The sequence below is a fragment of the Liolophura sinensis genome, chromosome 1, assembly GCF_032854445.1.
Source record: "Liolophura sinensis isolate JHLJ2023 chromosome 1, CUHK_Ljap_v2, whole genome shotgun sequence".
In the NCBI taxonomy this organism is placed as follows: domain Eukaryota; kingdom Metazoa; phylum Mollusca; class Polyplacophora; order Chitonida; family Chitonidae; genus Liolophura; species Liolophura sinensis.
The window spans coordinates 111799-133297 of record NC_088295.1 but is presented as its reverse complement, the minus strand read 5'-3'; the positions used below and the strand labels follow the sequence as shown (position 1 = coordinate 133297).

Sequence of the window (21499 nt, the reverse complement as noted above, 5' to 3'; positions counted from 1 at the left end):
AGAAGCATGCTCATTGCTCGTGGTAACTGTCACTGGGATACACTCCAGAGATGAGGCTCTACCTTATCGAGTGAGGTTGACCAGGATCTAATCCACTCAAGTACTGACACTCATGAGCCACATGTCTTTTAAAATCACTGCTTAGATCTGTTGTGTTGAGCCATGCAACTATTTGATTTTTCAACTTCCAAATGCTCTCAGCAACAAGGCAAAAATGCGGCAACAATGTGTATAACTGTAGAGTTGGTTCCAATTAATTAGAAATCCCTCTTGTAAGAAGTAGCAGAGAAAAGAATGGGTGGAATCTAGTACATTGAATTTTGCCTTTTCATCTTCACAAAAGAAAAACCACTCATATTTTTGTCATCTCAACACAAAAGCGGTAAAATTAAATCTCATTTTATTCAGTCATTCTCATGGTTCCTCATCGTTCTGTTTCTCGACTCTTCATGTGTCTGTCCCTGTCCTCTCGCTTGTCTATCTGGTCGTCAAACTCGCGCGTTTCTAGCCGTGTCCTCAAAGTGTACGTAAAACTCTTTCCTCAAAGCTACATGCGTCTGGCCCTGTCCCTAAACCGGTTTGTGTCTAGCCCTGTCCTCAAAGTTCTATGCTTCAAGCTTGTCTTATCTTCTAAGCTACATGTATCGTCAAATTTGTACATTTTACATCGTATACTGAACGCTAATTTAATCTGGCCCTGAGCTCAAACCTTCTTGTGTCAAACCTTGTCCCTAAAACTACATGTGCCCTGATTTGTCTTCAAAGCTACGTATCTCAGGATGTGTCATTAAAGCAACTTTTACCTAATAACATCCAAAAACGGCATATCTCTTAGACATGTCTGTCTGGCCGTGTCCTAAAAGGTGCATGTCCAAAGCCGTGTCTTCATATATATATATATATATATATATATATATATATATATATATATATATATATATATATATATATATATATAGCTTCATATGTACACATGTTTATTTCTGTTTTTAAAGTTACGCTTGTCTGGCGATGTCCTCAAACTCCCAATTGCGAAGAGAGATATTTACATTTATGTGTCTAACCCCGTACGTAAAGTTATTTGTGTCAAGTCTTGTCATGCAAGCAACATGTTTTCAGAAGATTAAACAGTACTCCTCGATCCTAATGATATTATGTAGCATGGATGCGGGTCGGAACTCCCGCGTAGGAATGGCGTAATATCACAGCAAGATGCTCACATCATACGCCGATTATACAGCCAAGATAGGATCCGTGTATGATGGGCATAGGATCCGCGTATGATGGGCATAGGATCCGCGTATGATGGGCATAGGATCTGACCATCATCCGCGTAGTGGGAATGTCAAATTTATAATATTAGTACAGCTTTTGGCGAGAACTTACATCATCTCCGATTGTCCGGTAATGCGGTTACGATTTTACATTTCAACTGACACTAATAAACTTCGGAAGGCAAATCTCGGAAGTCATGCATTGGGCTATCTCACCTTTATAATGGCTCGGTTGAGAGAGAGTTAAGCGAATAACAGACCACTCACTAATACTTTTCTCATCACTATGCCTGCCTTAACAGTGTTGCAAACTGAAGATACATTGTGTCATGTTTATAGCTAGCATGTAGGTAAGGCCTAAAGCGCAGCAAAACGGTCTAAACGAGACTACATGCAGCGGCCGATCAAGATCCGTGGAAGATGCAATCAAGGTTGTTCCAACATCAGGGCATGGACCATCATGGCCGCGTGATCTACATAGGATCCACCCCACACCAAGATGCGATGTAGGATGGGCGGATGATACGCGTAGAATATATGGTTGAGATCGAGCAGTACTGTATGACAAACCTTGTGATGCAAGTTACATGTGTCCCGAAGGCAGCACTTGTCTAGTCTTGTCCAACAAGCTACATGTGTTCGTAAGTCTTTATGTCAAACTACGTCCTTAGAGCAGAGCTTGTCAATCCCACTACTCAAAACTACATACGGCTCTTTCCACCCACCATAATGCTGGCCGCCGTCATATAAGTGAAATATTCTTGAGTACGGCGTAAAACACCAATCAAACAAGTAAATAGATAAATCAAAACTACATACAGTCGTGGCCCCAACGCTACATCTATCAGTCCTGTAGTTTGCCTCTGTTCAAACCTACATGTGCCTGGCCGTGTCCTGGAACATACATTTGTCTGTCTCGGTTTTCAAAGCTACACGTGTCTGACACTGTCCTCCATGCTACGCTTTTGTAACCCTGTTCTCAAAACGACGCGTGTCCTGCCATGTCTTGAAAGCTACACGTGTCATGTCCTCAAAGCCAGTCTATTCTAGCCCTGTCCTTAAAGCTACATCTGTCAGACCCAGTGATCACAGCTGCATGTGTTCATGTCTGCTGTGCTGTATGCTTTATCGTCCGAGTTACAGTGAGTCAGTGCTTTAGGCTTGACGCTGTAATTAACAATTTTTCAGTCACATGATGACGAAGAGGACTGCATGTAATGTGCCTCCTTGTTGTAGGACGGATTTCCACGGCTCTTATCCAGTTCTGCTTTACTAAAACCACTTGCCGAAGACAAGTAAGCTGCCCCACCCGAGCCATTATACTGATACGGTCAGTTAATCTTTGCACTTACCTGTAATGCTGAACACTAAGGGTGGAAGCTACAACTTCTTCTTTTAAGGTCTTAGGTGTGACATGACAAAGGAATGAACCTGGATCTATCGACCCTCAGCGAACTGAGCCATCTGGGCCGGTGTCCGACTTACTTGTGCCTAGGTCTGCTTAGTCATATCCAAAAACTGCGTGTGCTTAGGCCTATATTATAAGCTATATATGTGTCTAGAGCTGTGAACAAACCACATGTGTCTGGGAATATCATCAAAGCTACATGTGTCGTCATATCTGTACCTGTTTATTCCTTGTATCAAAGCTAATTGTGCCCTCACATCTACTCTTGCCTTTTCCGCTCCTCAAAGCCGCATATGTCTGACGCTGTCCCCAAAGCTACATGTGCCCTCATATCTTCACTCGCCTATTCCTGTTAACAAAGCCACATATGTCTGACATTGTCCTAAACGCTACATGTGGCCGTATATCTCTACCTGTCTACTCCTGTTATTAAAGCTACATGTACCCTTATATATACACTTGTCTATACCTGTCCACAAAGCTGCATGTGTCTGGCACTATTCTGAAAGCTACATGCGCCCTAATGTCTACACCTGACTATTCCTGTCCCCAAAACCACATATGTCTGCCACTATCCTCAGTACTACACGTGCCGTCATATCTACTTTTGTCTATTCCTGTCCCCCAAACCACATATGTCTGGCACTATCCTCAGTACTACACGTGCCGTCATATCTACTCTTGTCTATTCTTGTCCCCAAAACCACATATGTCTGGCACTATCCTCAGTACTACACGTGCCGTCATATCTACTCTTGTCTATTCCTGTTCCCCAAAAAACATGTGTCTGGCACCGTTCTCAAAGTTACATGTGCCCTCATTTCTCTACGTGTCTCTTCATGTTATCACAGCTACATATGCCTTTACATCTTTCCCTGTCTGTTCCTGTTATCACAGCTATATGTGACCTCATACCTACACTTGTCTATTCCTGTCCTCCAAGCCACATGTGTCTGGCACTATCCTCAAAGCTACACATGCTGTGATATCTCTACTGCCCTATTCCTGTTATCAAAGCTACATGTGCACTCATATCTCTACCTATCTATTGCTGTTATCAAAGCTACATGTGCACTCATATCTCTACCTATCTATTGCTGTTATGAAACTTGCATGTGCCGTCATATCTACAGTTGCCTTTTCCTGTCCCCAAAGCCACATGTGCCTCGCACTATCCTCAAAGCTGCATGTATCTACACTTGCTTATTCCTGTACCCAAAGCTGCACATGTCCGACACTATTTTAAATGCTACTTGTGACCTTATATCTACACACGCCTATTCTTGTCCTCAGAACCACATAGGTCAGTCACTATCCTCAATACTACCAGTGCTGCCATATACACACTTATTTATCCTTCTCCCCAAAGCCACATGTCTGGCAATATCCTCATAGCTTCATTTGTCCTCATATCTCTACCTGTCTATGCCTGTTGTCAAAATTACATTTTCCTTGCTATCTTCTCCTGTCTGTTCCCATTATCAAAGCTATATGTGCACGTATGTTTACACTTGCCTATTCTTGTCCCAAAACAACATGTCACTAGCATTTTTGCTGTATTTGCCGTCATGTCTACACGTGTCTATTCCTGTGCCCAAAGCTACGTGCCAGGCATTATCTTCAAAGCTAGATGTGCCGATCATATCTCTACCTGCCTATTTCTGTTATCAAACTACATGTGCCCTCATATCTCTACCTGCCTATTTCTGTTAACAGAGCCATATGTGCCTTAGTATCTTTTCCTGTTTATAAAGCTCAGTACACTGATATTCCTCTTGCCTATTCCTGTCCCAAAACCAGATTTGTCTGGCACTATACTCCTTGCTACATATGCCCTCATATCTACACATGCCTATTCCTGTCCACAAAGCCACGTGCGTTTGTCATTGTCCTCAATGTTACATGTGCCCTTATGTTATCACTCGCCTATTCCTGTCAACAATTTCGCATATATCTGACATTATCCTAAACGCTACATGTGCTTTCATATCTCCACCTGTCTATTCCTGTTATCAAACCTACGTGTGCCCTCGTATTTCTACCTGACTATTCCTGTTATCAAAGGTACATATCCTTTAATATCTTTTCCTGTTTATTCCTGTTATCAAAGCTTATGCCCACAGTTGTCTATTCCAGTTTCAAAACCACTTGTATCTGCCACTCTCCTCAGATTTACATGTGCCCTCGTCCCTACATTTGTCTATTACTGTCCCCAAAGCCACATGCGTCGGGCACTTACGTTAAAGCTACATGTGACTTCACGTCTACACTTGCCTACTGCTGTCCCCAAAACCAGATGTCTAACACTATCCACAAAGCTACATGTGCCTTCATATCTTTACGTGATTCTTCCTGTTATCAAAGCTAAATATGCCTTTGAATCTTTTCCTGTCTATTCTTGTCATCAAAGCTAGATGTGGCGTCGTATCTACACTTGCCTATTCCTGTTCCGAAAGAAATAGTGTCTGGCACTATTCTCAATCCTGCACGTGCCGTTAAGCCTGCGCTTTTCTATTTCTGTCTTCAAAGCCTTGGGACTTTATATTTACATGGGCCTTTTCCTGTTTCCAAAGGCGCATGTGTCTGGCACTATCCTCAAATCTACTTATGCCCTCAGATCTCTACCTCTGTATTGCTGTTATTAAAGCTGCATCTGCCGTCATATCTACACTTATCTATTTCTGTCCCAAACCATGTATGTCTGGCATTCCTGTCCTGAAACCACATGTGTCTGGCTCTATCCTTTTTGCTACAAGTGCCGTCATCTCTACACTTGTCTATTTCTATCCCCAAAGCAGCATATGTCTGGCACCATCCTGAAAGCTACATGTGGTGTCTTTTACCTTCTATTCCTTTTGTTAAAGCTAATTTTTGCCTTCATATCTTTTCGTGTTTATCCATGTTGTCAAAGATATAAATGCCCACATGTCTACCCCTGTTTTATAACCCCATGTGTCCGGCACTATCCTCACTACTACATGTGCCCTCATATCTACACTAGTCTATTCCTGTCACCAAAAGTCAAATGCGTCTGACACTATCCTAAACGCTAAATGTGCCCTGATATCTTAATTTGTCTGTTCCCGTTATCAAAGTTACCTGTGCCCTCATATCTCTACCTCTCTCTTCCTGTTATCAAAGCTACATGTGCCACCATATCAACACTTGCCTATTCCTGTCCCCAAAGCATCATGTGTTTGGCACTATCCTAAAAGGTACTTGTGACCTTGCCTACACTTGCCTACTCCTGTGCCGAGAATCACATATGTCTGGCGCTATTCTCAAAGGCACATGTGACCTCATATCTCTAACTGTCTATTCCTTTTATCAAAGCTACACTTGCTTATTTCTGTCGAAAAAACACATGTGTCTGGCACTTTTCTTAATGCTACATGTGCCCTCATCTCTACGCGTGTCTATTCCTGTCCTCAAAGCCATTTGCGTTTGAAACTATTCTCAAAGCTACATGTGCCCTTATATTTACCCTGTCTTTTCTTGTCCCCAAAGCCAAATTTGTCTGGCACTATCCTCAAGACTACATGTGCCCTCATATGTCCACATGCCTATTCCTACATAGGCCTTTTCATCTTTTCCTGTATATTCCTATTGTCAAAGCTACATGTTCACTCATATCTACACTTGAATATTCCAGTCCTCAAACCCAAGTGTGTTGGGCACTATCCTCAAAACCACGTGTGACCTCATATTCACACTTGTGTATTTCTGTTCTAAAAGCTACATGTGCCTGGCACTATTCTCAAAGCTACGTGTGCCTTCATATCTCTACCTGTCTTTCCCTGTTATCAAAGATGCATGTGCCCTCATATATACACTTGTCTATTCCTGTCCTCAAAGCCACATGTGTCCGTCGCCATCCCTAATACTAAATGTGCCGTCATGTCTACACTTGTCTGTTCTTGTCCTCAAAGCCACTTCCGTCGGGCAATATCTTTTAAGTACATTAGGCTTTATATCTCTACCTCTCTGCTCATGTCATTAAAACTTCATAGGCCCTTATATTTAAACTTGATTATTCTAGTTCCAAAATAACATGTCTGGCACTATCCTCAATGCTGACATGTCTACACTTGTCTATTCCTGTCAACAAAGCCACATGTGTCGGTCACTATCCTCAAAGCTGCATGTGTCATTACACTTGTATATTTCTGTCCCCAAAGTCACACGCGGGTGTCACTATCCTCAAAGCTACACCTGCCATCATATCTCTACCTGTCTATTCCTGTTATCAAAGGTATATGTGCACTCATTTCTACACTTCTCTTTTTCTGTCCCAAAATCACATGTGTCTGGCACTATTGTCAATGCTACATATACCGCTATGTCTACACTTGTCTTTTTCTGTTCCCAAAGCAACATGTATCGGACACTATCCTCAATGCTACATGTAGCCTCATATCTACAGTTGTTTATTCCTGCCCCAAAGCCACATGTGTCTGGCACTATGCTAAACGTTACAGGTCCCCTGATATCTCCGTCCAAGAGCTATATGTGTTGGGCACTATTCTCAAAGCACATGTGCCGTCATATCTACCTTTCTATCCTGCTATATCCTGCCTTATGTCAACTCTTATCTACACTTGCCTATTCCTGTCCTAAAACCACGTGTGTCTCGCACCATCCTCAATGCTAAATGTGCCATCATGTCTAAGTGTCCTCAAAGCTACTCGTACCCTTATATTCACACTGGCCTATTCCCCTCCCAAAGCCACATGTGTCTGGCATTATCCTGAAAGGTACATATATCTACACTTACTTATTTATGTCCCCAAAACGACATATGTTTGCCTCTATCCACGTCAAGCCGTGAACGTTTCCTTGTCTGAGTTTAAACCCAGCACTCGTTACATCTGTCCAGCTGTGTGGTCCATTTTTAACCCTGCGGGTCTTGCCACCAAATCTGAAGGTGGCAGCTTACCATTTTAAAGTGATTATGGTAATGGTACTGGCGATATTTAAAATTGGCCTTTCCCCTTTACAACATTCTGCTCCTAATGCTGCAATATGTTCAGCTAAAGTGAGATATTTTTTACTGGTCAACTAAGTTGGATTTTTTTGGAATGCTTTATGACCTACTGGTATGGCAGGTTTACAAAAACGTCTGCCAATTACATTCCTGATTCTGAAGCGAAGGTTGTACCTAAGGGTGAGTACGTCAGATATGGGGAAGTATATCAGTAAACTGTCAAACATTGGCGGTTTATCCCGGACGTTGTATGTTAGATGTAGGAAAGTATATCAGTAACTTGTCAAACATTGGCGAGTTTATCGCGGACACTGCAGGCCACCCGGTGTCAAAGAATGCACTTTGTCCTGTATATTTTCTTCTCAACCACAGAACAAAGCTGACTGCCATCCTTAAGTAAAAATGTTTTAAAGTATCGCTTTAAACAAAAGTTATTCAGTCAACGAAATTCAACCAGATCAAAACCAATTTTAGAATCTCTGATGTGACCAGAGAATACAAATGCCATCTCTAGAATAATTTCAGTGAGCATACAATTTTCTTAAAATATAATTTTTGTAGCACACATCGACATAGTTCTAACAATTTCCACAGTGTCGATACAGCTGTACATACAAGAATTACCGCAGCATCGGACTGTAGCTCTACACGCAGCAATTTCCACAGTGTCGATACAGGTGTACATGCAAGAATTACCGCAGCATCGGACTGTAGCTCTACACGCAGCAATTCCCACAGTATCGATGCAGCTGTACATGCAAGAATTACCGCAGCATCAAACTGTAGGTCTACACGCAGCAATTCCCACAGTATCGATGCAGCTGTAGGCCTACATGCAAGAATTACCGCAGCATCGGACTGTAGCTCTACACGCAGCAATTTCCACAGTGTCGATACAGGTGTACATGCAAGAATTACCGCAGCATCGGACTGTAACTCTACACGCAGCAATTTCCACAGTGTTGATACAGCTGTACATGCAAGAATTACCTCAGTATAAAATTAGTTCCAGCACTTAGTACATGCAGCACTTAGTGGAGCATAGTTGTAGCTATTCGTGGAGAATGTACTAGAGCATTGTTATAGTTGTAGCTATACGTGCAGAACGTACTAGAGCATAGCTATAGTTGTAGCTATACGTGCAGAACGTACTAGAGCCATAGCTATAGTTGTAGCTATACGTGCAGAACGTACTAGAGCATAGTTACAGTTGTAGCTAGACGTGCAGAACATACTAGAGCATAGTTATATTTGTAGATATACGTGCAGAACGTACTAGAGCATAGTTATATTTGTAGATATACGTGCAGAACGTACTAGAGCATAGTTATATTTGTAGATATACGTGCAGAATGTACTAGAGTATAGCTATAGTTGTGGCTATACGTGCAGAACGTACTAGAGCATAGTTACAGTTGTAGCTATACGTGCAGAACGTACTAGAGCATAGCTATAGTTGTACTTGCAGCACTTACTGGAGCATAGAACAACACGTACACCACTTGATGGCTGGAGCGTATTTAAAGCTATAAATGCAACAGGTACTGACCGGATCACAGTTATAGCTATATACGTGTGGCACTAACTGGAACATAGTTATAGCTCTTGATGCAGCACTTGCCGGCTGGAGCACAGTTATAGCTCTAAATGCAAGACTAATTGGCGCATAGTTATAGCTGTATGTTAAGCTCTTACTGGAGCATAGTTATAGCTAGGACGTGCAGCACACTCACTGATAGTTCTAGATGCCGGACACTGGGGTATAGTTGTAGCTCCTCATATAACACTTACTGGATGATAGTCACAGCTCTCCTTGCAGCACTTCCGTCGGCATAGGTATAGATCTTCATTCAGTCATTTAGGGAATATTTTTATAATTAATGGGTATAGCCATTCATGCAGCCATTGCTACAGCATGATTGTTCCTCTACATGCAGCAATTCCCGACGCATCGGTAGAGCTATGCATATATCATCAATTCAATAAGCAGGTATGCACTGATATCGCTTATTGGTATTGTGAAACGTTGAGTTGATTAAAATGGAAGCTTTACATCTGTGTTATGGATGCTTAAAAATAGTTTTCGACGACTGTCAAACCAAATGGAATAAATGGAACCTTTTTGAATGTTTGGGTTGATTAAAATGATATTGTAGTGATTTTAATCTTTTAATGCACGGGTCTCCGTGGCTCAGTCGGTTAAAGCTCTAGCGCAGCGTAATGACCCAGGAGTCTCTCACCAATGCGGTCGCTATGAGTTCAAGTCCAGCTCATGCTGGCGGCCGTACGTGAGAAGGTCTGCTAGAAACCTGCGGATGGTCGTGGGTTTCCCCCAGGCTCTGCCCGGTTTCCACCCACCATAATTCTGGGCGCCGTCGTATAAGTGAAATATTCTTGAGTACGGCGTAAAACATCAATCAAAAAAAAATCTTTTAATGCAATTTAACGTATGTAACTTTGGTTCGGTCGAGACTTGAATATATCCCATTACACAAAAGTCCAGATGTCCAAGTGTAAACGTGTTCAAAAGAGTATTGTACATTCAAATCTAATGTTAATTACGCTATGCTAAAATATGACGGTGCCTATAACACTTTCTTTACAAACATTTGAAAAAGGCGATGTGTCATTTATACAAGCTATTCTAAATAATCGTTTTAATATTGCTAATCTTTTGTCCTGAATTAATTTTTATGCCCCCACGAGAAGCCTCCATCAACAACATTTTTCACCATTTCAATAGCGTCTTGGTATTTGTAAATACTCATTTTTTATATGGATTTAGCCTGATGGGATCAATTTTTAAGATGTTCTGGCAGAGGCATGTTTACCTCTAGACTAACTTTCTGAGACCAGCATTAAGCTGTGCTTGAATTATATTTGTTAGTAATTTTTTTTAGACTTTAGTGATCTTATCTTTTTTATTCTTATTTCAGTTATGCGTCATCATTTGCATATAACACCTGTTGGGTCTCTTACTGGTTTTTACCTGTTGACCTTCAAATATAAAAAAACATACAAACAAATAAATAGATAAATTAATAAATAAACAAAAAGAAACTAGATTTTCCATTTTATTGAATCATTACGTTCACATTTACAATCAAACCCGGAACTATTGCATCGATAATGCAAAAATAACCACTGTTTTCTCTCGTAACGAGTTGATCATTTCCATGTAAAATTATGTGTTCTGTTCGCAGAAATGTGCAGATGAGAGACCGGAGGGATTAGATGACAAGGGCAAGACGTTTGTTCAGATTCAGCCGTCAACTACCAAGGTTTCACGTTCAGTCATTGCGCTTATGAAGCATTTTAACTGGACGCGGTTCACGCCAGTCGTTGACAACACCGAAGTTTGGCTTGACACTCTCAAGGTTCTGGCCACTCTGGCAGAGAAAAACAATATCCTCATGTCAGAAAAGAAGGTTGTGAAATATTTGGACGAGTCGGATGTTCAGCAGCTAGCGGAAATTGTGAAAGAGACGTATCAGGAAACGAGAAGTACGCATCTTGACCTGTGTGCATATGTAACTGTAGACGATGAATTCACAAATAGCTGTTGGGACCTTATACACTGATATCTGGCTTTATTTATACCATCATTTATAACCATACGTAGATGGCTTTCTGTACTATCACACAGAGATGGGTCAGGATGTTCACAGTGGTAATCATTAGCAATTAGTTGTCCTCAGATGTTATCAGTAGTTATCAGTAGTTATCAGGTTCTATCTGGAGTGAAAACCAACAAATGTTGAATTACCTTACTATTTATGAAGTATCAGACAATACCCAAATTTACGGTAATTTACCAAAAATTTTATATCGGGAAGCATTTTTCCACGTAATTCTGCAATATATGCACTAAACACTACTCATATTTCTAAAGCAACAGACTACAGATACAGTATAGAACATCAAGCAATGAAAAACTACATATTTATAGCATATTTCTGCTTCTTGGCATAAACATTACGTTGTTGTTGCTGTTATATCCAACACACGACATGTAGCCTACTCACACACTTTACGGCCACAAAAGTCCGCTTCACGCCTACATCAGCTAGTTGACTTCTGGCAAGTATTGCTTTACAACATGACAGCACTAATGCTAATTCAATTATTCAGTTACTATCGCCTCAACAAATTCAAGGACTCATGAAGTAAATGTGGTCCGCACTACATGTTGACGACCATTTTTTCTCCCTCTCTCGTTGCATTTAAAACCTTAACTGACTACTACCAAAAATGCGGAGCGGGACTATTCGCCATCAACAATAACATAATATGACATATTTTAGCATTTTCATTTTGATAACAAGTAATTTAGCTCTCGTTTGTTCTATTTCTGTTTAACACAGAGCTCAAGAATTGCTCGTTACTCGTCGTGGTGTAAACAGATATGGCTATTTAGACATCTAAATGCTATGGACATTTAGATCGCTTTGTTTAACATACCGGGGGGTAAAGTGTAAAACATCAGAAAGAAGATAATACCTGCCAACATATACATGATTAGACCTATTATGAAAATTGCTGTTTGAAGATGATTGTGATTGTTTGCTTCTGTCTCTCAGTTTATGTGTTTCTCGGGGATGACCACGGCTTGATAGACTTCGTGAGGTTTCTGCAAGATGAAGGCCTTACCGACACCGGCCAGTTTGCCGTCATCGCCGTTCATGAAACACCCAACGATCCGTCTAGGGCTAAAGATGGTTACTTCCTCAAAGGTATTTTTACAATTGTCTAGCACCTTTGAACATGGCATAGAATTCAATTGATCTTTGGATTGCATACGGGGCAGTGTTAGATTAATTAGCGTTTTCCACCTGGCTTTACCCGGTACTCGGTGAGGAGCGATGCTTTCACTCTGGCTCTAGTGGGTACTCGGTGAGGAGCGATGCTTTCACTGTGGCTCTACTGGGGACTAGGTGAGGGGAGATGGTTTCCCTGTGGCTTTACCCAGTACTCGGTGAGAAGGGGTGGTTTCACTTTGGCTTTACCTTTGACTTTATTTGGTATTTGGGAGAAGCGATGCTCTACCGGGTATTAGGTGAGGACGGATTCTTTCACTTTGGCTTTACCCCGTACTCGGTGAAGAGCGATGGCAGCTACCTGTAGCTGTCAGTGTATTAAGTTTATATGGCATGTACGAGCATGTTAAGGTCTTGTTCTCTGCACATTGCTTCTGAAAGTTTTCTTAACTTGCTAAAACTAGATTTTAAAGGCCAGTCTTGGATGTGGTTCATTCGACGACAAGTGGCCTCAAGTCAGTCATATAGCTAGCTGAACCCACTTTGTTTTTCTGGGAAAGAATCATACTTACCCTCAATTCATTGCAGTTCCCTTCGAGACAGAGGCCAGCATGACAGAACGCTTGGTACTGGCGTTCCGAAACGTCCTTTTATTGGCTCCACGAGAACCTAGTAGCCAGAGTTACCCGGACTTTGAGGACAGAACACGGAACTACTCCCGCTCCCCCCCTATCAACGGGCCCTATCTCCCAGGCATCAAACATCCGGTACGTGACAAAGCAACGTTCTGACTGGGTCAGATTCAGTATATTTGTTACACCTTGCTTTTCCGCTGATGGAATTCGCTTACGATGGAAGTAATTCGTATTGTTTCAGCTGACTGAGCATACATTTTGCCATTTGTCATAAAGATTGGACCTTGCCATCCGATTTTTTCATCCTGTTCGACTTACATACATATTAAATGAATCGACAGCGATATTGTAACCTGTTTTTGTCAAACAAAGAGCTTATAAATACCATACCGAGGTATTAAAGACAAATTCCGTGTCCCTGGGAAATCGGACATACACACGCGTCATTTAAAAGAACAGACGTTTACCGTCAAACAGGTTTCTAAATTTTCCCTGGGTTCATGAGATAGACACTTCCGTCATAGGTGTTTTTCATTAAACTTGGAACCTTAAAGTGTAGGGTTACATTTTACAATGTTGAGTTTTGCTGTCCATACATTCACGTAATTTAATATTTTGATATCACTAAGAGATCTTTTTTGTTATCTTATCCCTTATTATGGCCCATCTGATTTATTCATTTATTTCACTGGCGTTTACGCCGTACTCAAGAATATTTCACGTTTACAACAGCGGCAAGCATTATGGTTGGAGGAAAACGGGCCGAACCCATGGGAAATACACGATCGTCCGCAGGTTCCTGGCAGACCTTTCCACGTACGGTCGGAGAGGAAGCTCCTGGATCATTGCGCTGCGCTGTTGTGCTAACTCCATCAATTTATTAGACGTGACTGGTCTAGAAGGACTGAAAATGCTTTGTTGACACCACATTTAACATACAATAACATTAACAAATTAGGAAGTGCCCTTAGACTTGACAGTAACCGATAACTGTCGATACAACAGCCATCAATTCAGGCTGTATACGTTAGTCCAGACCGTGTCTTTTAGTTCAACAAGTACTCGCTAGTCCGGACATTATGCGTTAGTCGGGACCGTATATGTTAGCCCAAACAGTACCCGTTAGTCCAGGCAGTACCATTTAGTCTAAGCAGTATCTGTTAGTCCAGGCTGTGCTGCTTAGTCCAGTTCGTGCCAATTTACACCGGGCTGTTCCGTCAGTCCAGGCAGCACCCTTTAGTCCAGAAAATACCTTTCAATGTAAACTGTACCATTAGTTTAGGACGTACCCGTTAATGTATTTGAGAACTTACAGCACAGAGAGTGAAACTATAGCAGCGCTGACCGTGTGGTCACTGGCAAATGATCACACGTAACCGGTGAAGTAAGGCCTCTTGTCCATTTACCTCAGGCGGGGTTTTATTCTAACTATTCATGTACACACATAATTAGAAGCAGAACGGGGGAGGGGGATACGTGTTATTTACAATTTATTAGACGTGACTGGTCTAGAATGACATTAATTAACATTAAAAGATAGGCAGTGCCATTAGACCAGGCACTAACCGTTAGTTGTTCAAACGGTATCCGTCTGTCTAAACAGTACCCTTCAGTCAAGACCGTACCTGATGGTCCAGTCAGTATCCGTTAGCTCATACCGTAACCATTAGTCCAAATAATATCCATTAGTCCAAATAATATCCATTAGTCCAAATCGTATCTTTAAGTCCAAAAACACCCCAGGCAGAACCCTTTAGCTCATGAAGTACCCGTTAGTCCAAGCTGAATCACGTTGTCCAGGCTTTATGAGTTATTTCAAGTCTGTAGTATGTACAGGCAGGTTAGACAGGTAATCTAAGCTATACCCTTTGGTCCTGGTGGTACCTTCACTCCAGCCAGTACCGGCTATGCTAGGTTATTATGACCGGGCGTACAACCACATATGTATTCTAATTAGGTTTGTCAAGTTTTGTGTTGTCCAAGCATTTCTGTTATATTGGTTTACCATAACCGAACAAGGGAAGTACTTCAAACTTCGGATAGTCAATAACGATTGTTTGTGTATAACAGGGAGTGACCAGGACTCAATGGTCACACCAAATCTCCAACCAACAACCGCCCACCCCCACCCCTCTTCCAAGCAGGTTCTGTGTAATATCTGATAGTGTTCACTTTACCAGGGGTTACTGTTGGGTTGTGATGATGAATACAAGTGATTGCGAGTCTGAACAAGTACAGTAGAGACAGTCTGAGCCAATCCTCATAATCTTTAAACAACAGAATTCTCACACCATTTGAATAGGGCCTATACTTGGTCCTTTCAATGTGGATTACATTCTAACGGCACTATAACTTTAACCTTTAACTAATCAGGAATTAAGTAATAAGATAATAAGACATAACAGCCCTTTTACTGGTCATATTATACCCTTTAATCCTGGTGGTACCCGTTAGTCCAGTCAGTATTCGTTACTTTAGGCTGTACCCTGTAATCCTGGTTGTGTCTATTTTCCAGTCAGTACTTGGTATACCAGACTGTACCTTTTGGCTCTGGTGGTACTCATTAGTCCTGCCAGTTCCCGCCATTCCAGGCTGTACCCTTTGGCTCTGGTGGTACCCGTTAGTCCTGCGAATTTCCGCCATTTCAGGCTGTACCCTTTGGCTCTGATGGTACTCGTTAGTCTTGCCAGTTCCCGCCATTCCCTTTGGCTCTGGTGGTGCCCGTTAGTCTTGCCAGTTCCTGCCATTCCAGGCTGTACCCTTTGGCACTGGTGGTACCCGTTAGTCCAGTCATTATTCGCTATTTTAGGCTGTACCCTGTAATCCTGGTGGTACCTATTTTCTAGTCAGTACTTGCTATTTCAGGCTGTACCTTTTGGCTCTGGTGGTACTCTGGTGCCAGTTCCCGCCATTCCAGGCTGTACCCTTTCGCATTTGTGGTACCCGTTAGTCCTGCAAGTTCGCGCCATTCCAGGCTATACCCTTTGGCTCTGGTGGTACCCGTTAGTCCTGCCAGTTCCCGCCATTCCAGGCTGTACCCTTTGGCTCTGGTGGTACTCAATATTCCAGGCTGTACCCTTTGGCTCTGGTGGTACCCGTTAGTCCCGCCAATTCCCGCCATTCCAGGCTGTACCCTTTCGCACTGGTGGTACCCGTTAGTCCAGACAGTGTTCTTTAATCCTTGCATTATATTTTAGTCCAGATGATATCCTTTAATCTAGAAAAGATAATACCCTTTATTTCCTGCAGTACTCTTTAGCTCAGACTGTATCCATTAATCCAGGAAGTGCACTTTAGTGCGGACAGTATCCCTCAGCCCAGAAGTACCCGTTAGTCCAGACATAAACCCTTAGTCTAGAAATACCTGTTAGTCCAGATAGTCCTATTTAGACCGGTTAGTTCAGACAGTACCCGAAACTTCAGTTTAATCAATAATTAGCATGTCTGGTGTACCTGAGGAAAAAACAATAATTGTTGCAATTACAGTGTAAGTATGTATGATATGTATGATCTTTTCTTGCATAAATAAGAATGAGTTTATAACGGAGAATATGAAATACACGTACGCTGGACGCTTCTTCCACAAGTACATCTGAACGCCATCTTGTAGCTAATCTCCAGTGTGTTTAAAAACACCAAGGTGATAAGTCAGTAATGGGATGGTTGTGGCAGCAGCCATTCTGTTATTGCCCGTGGGCGGAGAAATGTCTAACCCTTCGGGGGAACCAAACTGGGATGAGGTCCCGAGTCGACTTGGGGTAGTTTGGGGAAGTCTTAAAATTGGAAGAAATGAATGTGAATATCATAAAATGTGATATCCACTCAGACACTGGGGCTACTTAAAGCCTTCCCATGCAGACTACACAAAATTGCTGTTTGATAAAAAAAAATATTGCTTTAAATGTGTAAGTTTTCATTATCGAAGTAGCTGTTCTTCTTGAGTGTTTTTCTGCCCGTTGTTATTGTTAGATCCCTGTGAGCGCCGCACATCTGTATGATGCTGTAATGTTGTATGCTCAGGCATTGAGCGAAGTACTTGAGGAGAATGGAACTGAGACTGACGGCGTGGCAATATTCAATAAAATCAAAGGAAGGCCGTTTATGAGTAAGTTCTACCCATGGCGGTAAGTTTTTTTGCATTGTAGTATTAGGCTGCGAATGACATGGTGTGTAAACTAGGCATTGAATAACATTCGCACAGTTTGTGAATGGTCGGTGGGATTAAAACCTGGGCAACGCTTGGACCTCACTAAAGCATTTAAATTACCTCTGTAGAACTCCCAGGAAGTGTGAATCTCCGGCTGCTCACCTCAAAACTCAACTCCATCATCTTGGGAAACCACCCCAAACACTTGCCTCATTTCAAGACGGATTCTTCCAATTACTCTATGTCCTCTGCTTCTCTCAGGCCTAACATGACTTGACACCAAGACGAACTGGTTAAACTGGACGTGGGTTTTTTCTTGACTTCTAGAGAATATATCACCCTTGAACAGCCTTACCGAGGAGTCTAATTTGTCTTTTTGTAGGTGTTCAAGGCCACGATATTTCGATTGACGATAAAGGGGAATCCGAAGCCAATTACACCGTTCTGGGGTTGAAAACAGACGCCGCGGCGAATTTTGGGAAAGTATTGAGAACAGTCGGCAACTTCCTAATAAAGAATGACAGTGAAATCGTGAGTAAATCTCCAGTGTATAGACTGCATCACTCGTCATGAGATGTACGATGGTGAACTTGTTCACTATGGCCACTGGTACTCTTTTTTTCCTAATGTGATTGTACATACGGTAGACCCTGTTGTAAATATTTACATTAGTGCTCAGTACAAATACTTGCTTCAGGTAGACAGTTAGTTCACATGTTGTTGTTTTTCACTTAAGGATCATTATGATTTAAAATTCTTTGACGTTTTCCATTTACACAGACTACATGTATATGTACTAGTTGTAAGTTGGCGAGTGATCGCGATTGTAACACCTAAACATATAACCATCTTGCAGTTCCTATGTGCAGGCGACGTAACTTATTTGTACAGGTAGCTGTAAACTCAGTTGTCGTGTTTACAGTCGATTGTATGTACTATGTGCTTGAACAAACGGGCCCTGATCATACTGATAAACACCATCTTCCGGTCATTCCATTCAGGTCAGTGGCCCGTCTGATTTGTAGCCATACATGCCCAGATATGTACAGACTTCATCACTTGAGGATCATTGTTAACACTTTAGCTGACTTTCATATCGTTGGCGGGGTCTTCGTGGTCTACTGGTTAGCCTGCTAGCACAGCAGAAACACCCAGAACCCTCTTGTTAATGCGATTGATGTAAGTTGAAGTCCAACTCATGCTGGCTTCCCCTCCGCTCGAACGCTGGAAGGTCTTACACCAACCTGCGGATGTTCGTGGGTTTTTCCCGGACTCTGCCCGGTTTCCTACCACCATAATGCTGGCTGCCGTCGTGTAAGTTTAATATTCTTGAGTTCGACGTAAAATTCTACTCAAATATATATATGAACCAAAAGCATTGGCAACGAAGCTTTTCAATGTCGCGAAACAAGATGCTGGTCTTGATTGGTTCTGTGGCAAAAGAATATCCTGGTTGTTCCTGGGACTATCGCAAAACAAGGCACTGGTAGCGACCTTCTTCATTTCTCAGTGAAGATATATATTACAAATACAGACAATGAATGTTTAAGTGTGATATATCAAATTCACTCCTGTCCAGGAAACTTGTTTTGTTAAAATATCTACTTTGCAAGCAACATGAAGCAATAGTTTCTTTTTTCGCACTTGTGTATTTTTGCCGATTATAAAGCTGCACCATTTGGGACTCTTGTCTAACACAGTAATTTCAAACTATATAGGCCAGATAAATGATTAGAGTATTGTGTTCTATGATGGACGGCAATTTGTATTGTATTTGCAATGTCTCCAGCTAAGTCGGAACTTTTCACGTTTCAATAATTTTTGTTGGTTATACATGCTAAAAGTCAGCAGCCTTGTCTATCTTTTTTCACCATTTCTTCATAATTAAGTGTGAAAAGGCTCCAATGAATGACGTGGGTAAATAATTTCACGGAACTTTGAGTGTAGTACTTAACACCAAATGGGTATGATAAGAATTGAATTCAAATCAGCAATTCAGTAATTTTAATGAATGAAATGAGATATAATTCTGCTTTTAGTAAAGTTTAATTTTTCTGGATAGCAAAAATAGTGTATAAAGGTCTTTATTATAGATATTTTGGGAATTTCCAAAGGACTGTCATGCACTGTCATTAAAACGCAACTTATTTGTTACTAAAATTGAATTTTACGAGGCAGTCACTTATTTTCGGTACTCTGTTAAAGCCTGATGGATCTAAAACTTTCTTTAGAATGTTATTTTCTTGTCCACCTTACGCGGAGGACTTTATCCATTCACATGTTGGCCAGTTTGTAGACTTTCTGATTGTGACGCCACGGCTCTGAGAAGATGGTTCACTTTCTGTTCTTCTTTGACTACCCTATTGTAATTAGAGATGAATGCTTCGGACTTGTGCCCATTGAAGGCCATAATATCGCGTGCCTCAAAATTTGCCGAATCCCATGAGGAGATCGTTATAGCACGGATGCTGTGTAGATTCTTGAGAGCTTATTCTCAGAAGATAGGTTCTTCATAAGGGAGGCGAGCGTGTTTACCCCAAGAGCAGAGTTAATATACCAAGCTCCAGAGCTGCACATTTTGCCGCTGGTCTTTGCCACAGATCATTTCTATCGGAATAAAAGTCTGTCAGGCACGTCTTGTAGCCACTGGCCACAGGTGATGTCCTGTTCACATAAAAATCATGCTGTATTTCATCACGGTACGACATATAAATAAAATGTTTTCCACAAGAGGTTTGTCTAGTTTTAGTATGTTTGAAATGCAGCTCAAAATGTCACCGTTACTAATATAAATTAGGTTGTTACTCATATGAGTGTGTTACAAAAACGTGTACTGAAACATTGTCTAAATGAAACATACATTCAGTGGACAAGTGATATTCGACCCTTCGTGCACCTGCCTATTTTAGTTTCAGCCCTGAGAAGATGTCTTTCTCCTTAGTGTCAGATTAAATCAAAACTCAGAGTTAGATTACTACAACGTGAGCAAATGATTTTTTAAATTTTATGTCAAACATAAATACTAACAACCGATCTCTCCGTTTATACATTCGACTGTGCAAACTGCAGTGTCACTGTCTCGATGCTTTTGTACATCTCGTCCTTATGGAACATGTATGTTCATCCATCGCCATCTGTTATCAATAGAAGTTACACCAATATGTCGTTTAAATACAGTTATGAAAAACATATGTATTTCTTACAAAGTATGGTGTATTTTTGGATCAGTACACGAGGCAATGACCGTGGAGCCTGCTATCAATGTGGGCGCTGCCTTCCTCTGCGGCTGAACGTGGAAAGGTCTTGCAGAAACCTGCGTATGGTCGTGGGTTTCTCCGGTTTTCTCATACCACAATGCTGGGCGCCGTCGTATGAGTGAAAAATTCTTCAGTATGGTGTAAACAGACGATCCCAAATATCACTTGGTTGTTTTTTTTTTAATGCCGACCGATGTTCATCTAATCGCCTTCTAAATTGCTTTGTGCCGCCAAATTTAGACTGTGCCCATGACTAATTACGTACTTTTGCCCTTAAGAATTTTTTTTGGAAAACAGGATATTAATTGTTAAAGAGTTTACTTGTGGAAATATATGTTCATGAGACATCAATTCTGTCTCTCCCGCCTGCTTGTGTGAAAAATGACATCGAACCACACCTGTGTTGTATCAAGAGACAAGCCGTCGCTGGTGTACAGTTTGGTGATGCGGTCAACTATTCTTATTAGAGGATAGTGGCGAATGGCGGCTTCACGCTTTTCTTTCAACTCCACAAGAACAGGTTTGTACATTTCCGAACTGCGACTAAATCTTGGGACCGTTGCAATGTCAATCCTGTATTCTTCGCAGACATTCTGAGCCATACTGAATCCAAGAAATGTTAAGCCTGTATTCTTCCGTCAGTTTTGCGAGCTCCGACGAAAGACTTTGATAGGTGTTGATCCGACTGGTCAGATTGTTGATAGCACAGGTGCCACCTCCCTCGCCACCAAACTCCGTTAAGTACTGGTTGAAACATCTCACTGCGCACTCTGTGAACCGCTTAGTATTCTCACTGTCCTTTATATGCAGAATTGTGTGTAAATCTTCTTCGGTTGGCGCTTTGCATTGTTTTGGACCAGCTGTCTGACATTCAGCCGAGAATGCCATCACTGAGACGACTGAAGTAAACAACACTGTTCAGAAGAAGGCACGTGCAATGTCACTACTCAAACACCATCGTTCACTATAATACAATAGCGAATACCACATGATAGTGTCCAGACCAAACAAATCAGACATTCTCACACCTCGATAGA

General features: G+C 41.6%; 1 protein-coding gene across 5 annotated transcripts in view; it reads left to right on the top strand.

Annotated features, from left to right (window-relative positions):
* Positions 1 to 21499, top strand: part of LOC135481975 (guanylate cyclase 32E-like) — an 82285-nt gene that overhangs the window by 39768 nt on the left and 21018 nt on the right. For all 5 annotated transcript variants that reach the window (XM_064761775.1, XM_064761771.1, XM_064761773.1 and 2 more), the window contains 5 exons: positions 10870 to 11170; positions 12247 to 12399; positions 13012 to 13190; positions 17028 to 17163; positions 17588 to 17736. In XM_064761775.1, the coding sequence (XP_064617845.1) occupies positions 10870 to 11170; positions 12247 to 12399; positions 13012 to 13190; positions 17028 to 17163; positions 17588 to 17736 (918 nt within the window). The remainder of the gene's footprint in view (positions 1 to 10869; positions 11171 to 12246; positions 12400 to 13011; positions 13191 to 17027; positions 17164 to 17587; positions 17737 to 21499) is intronic.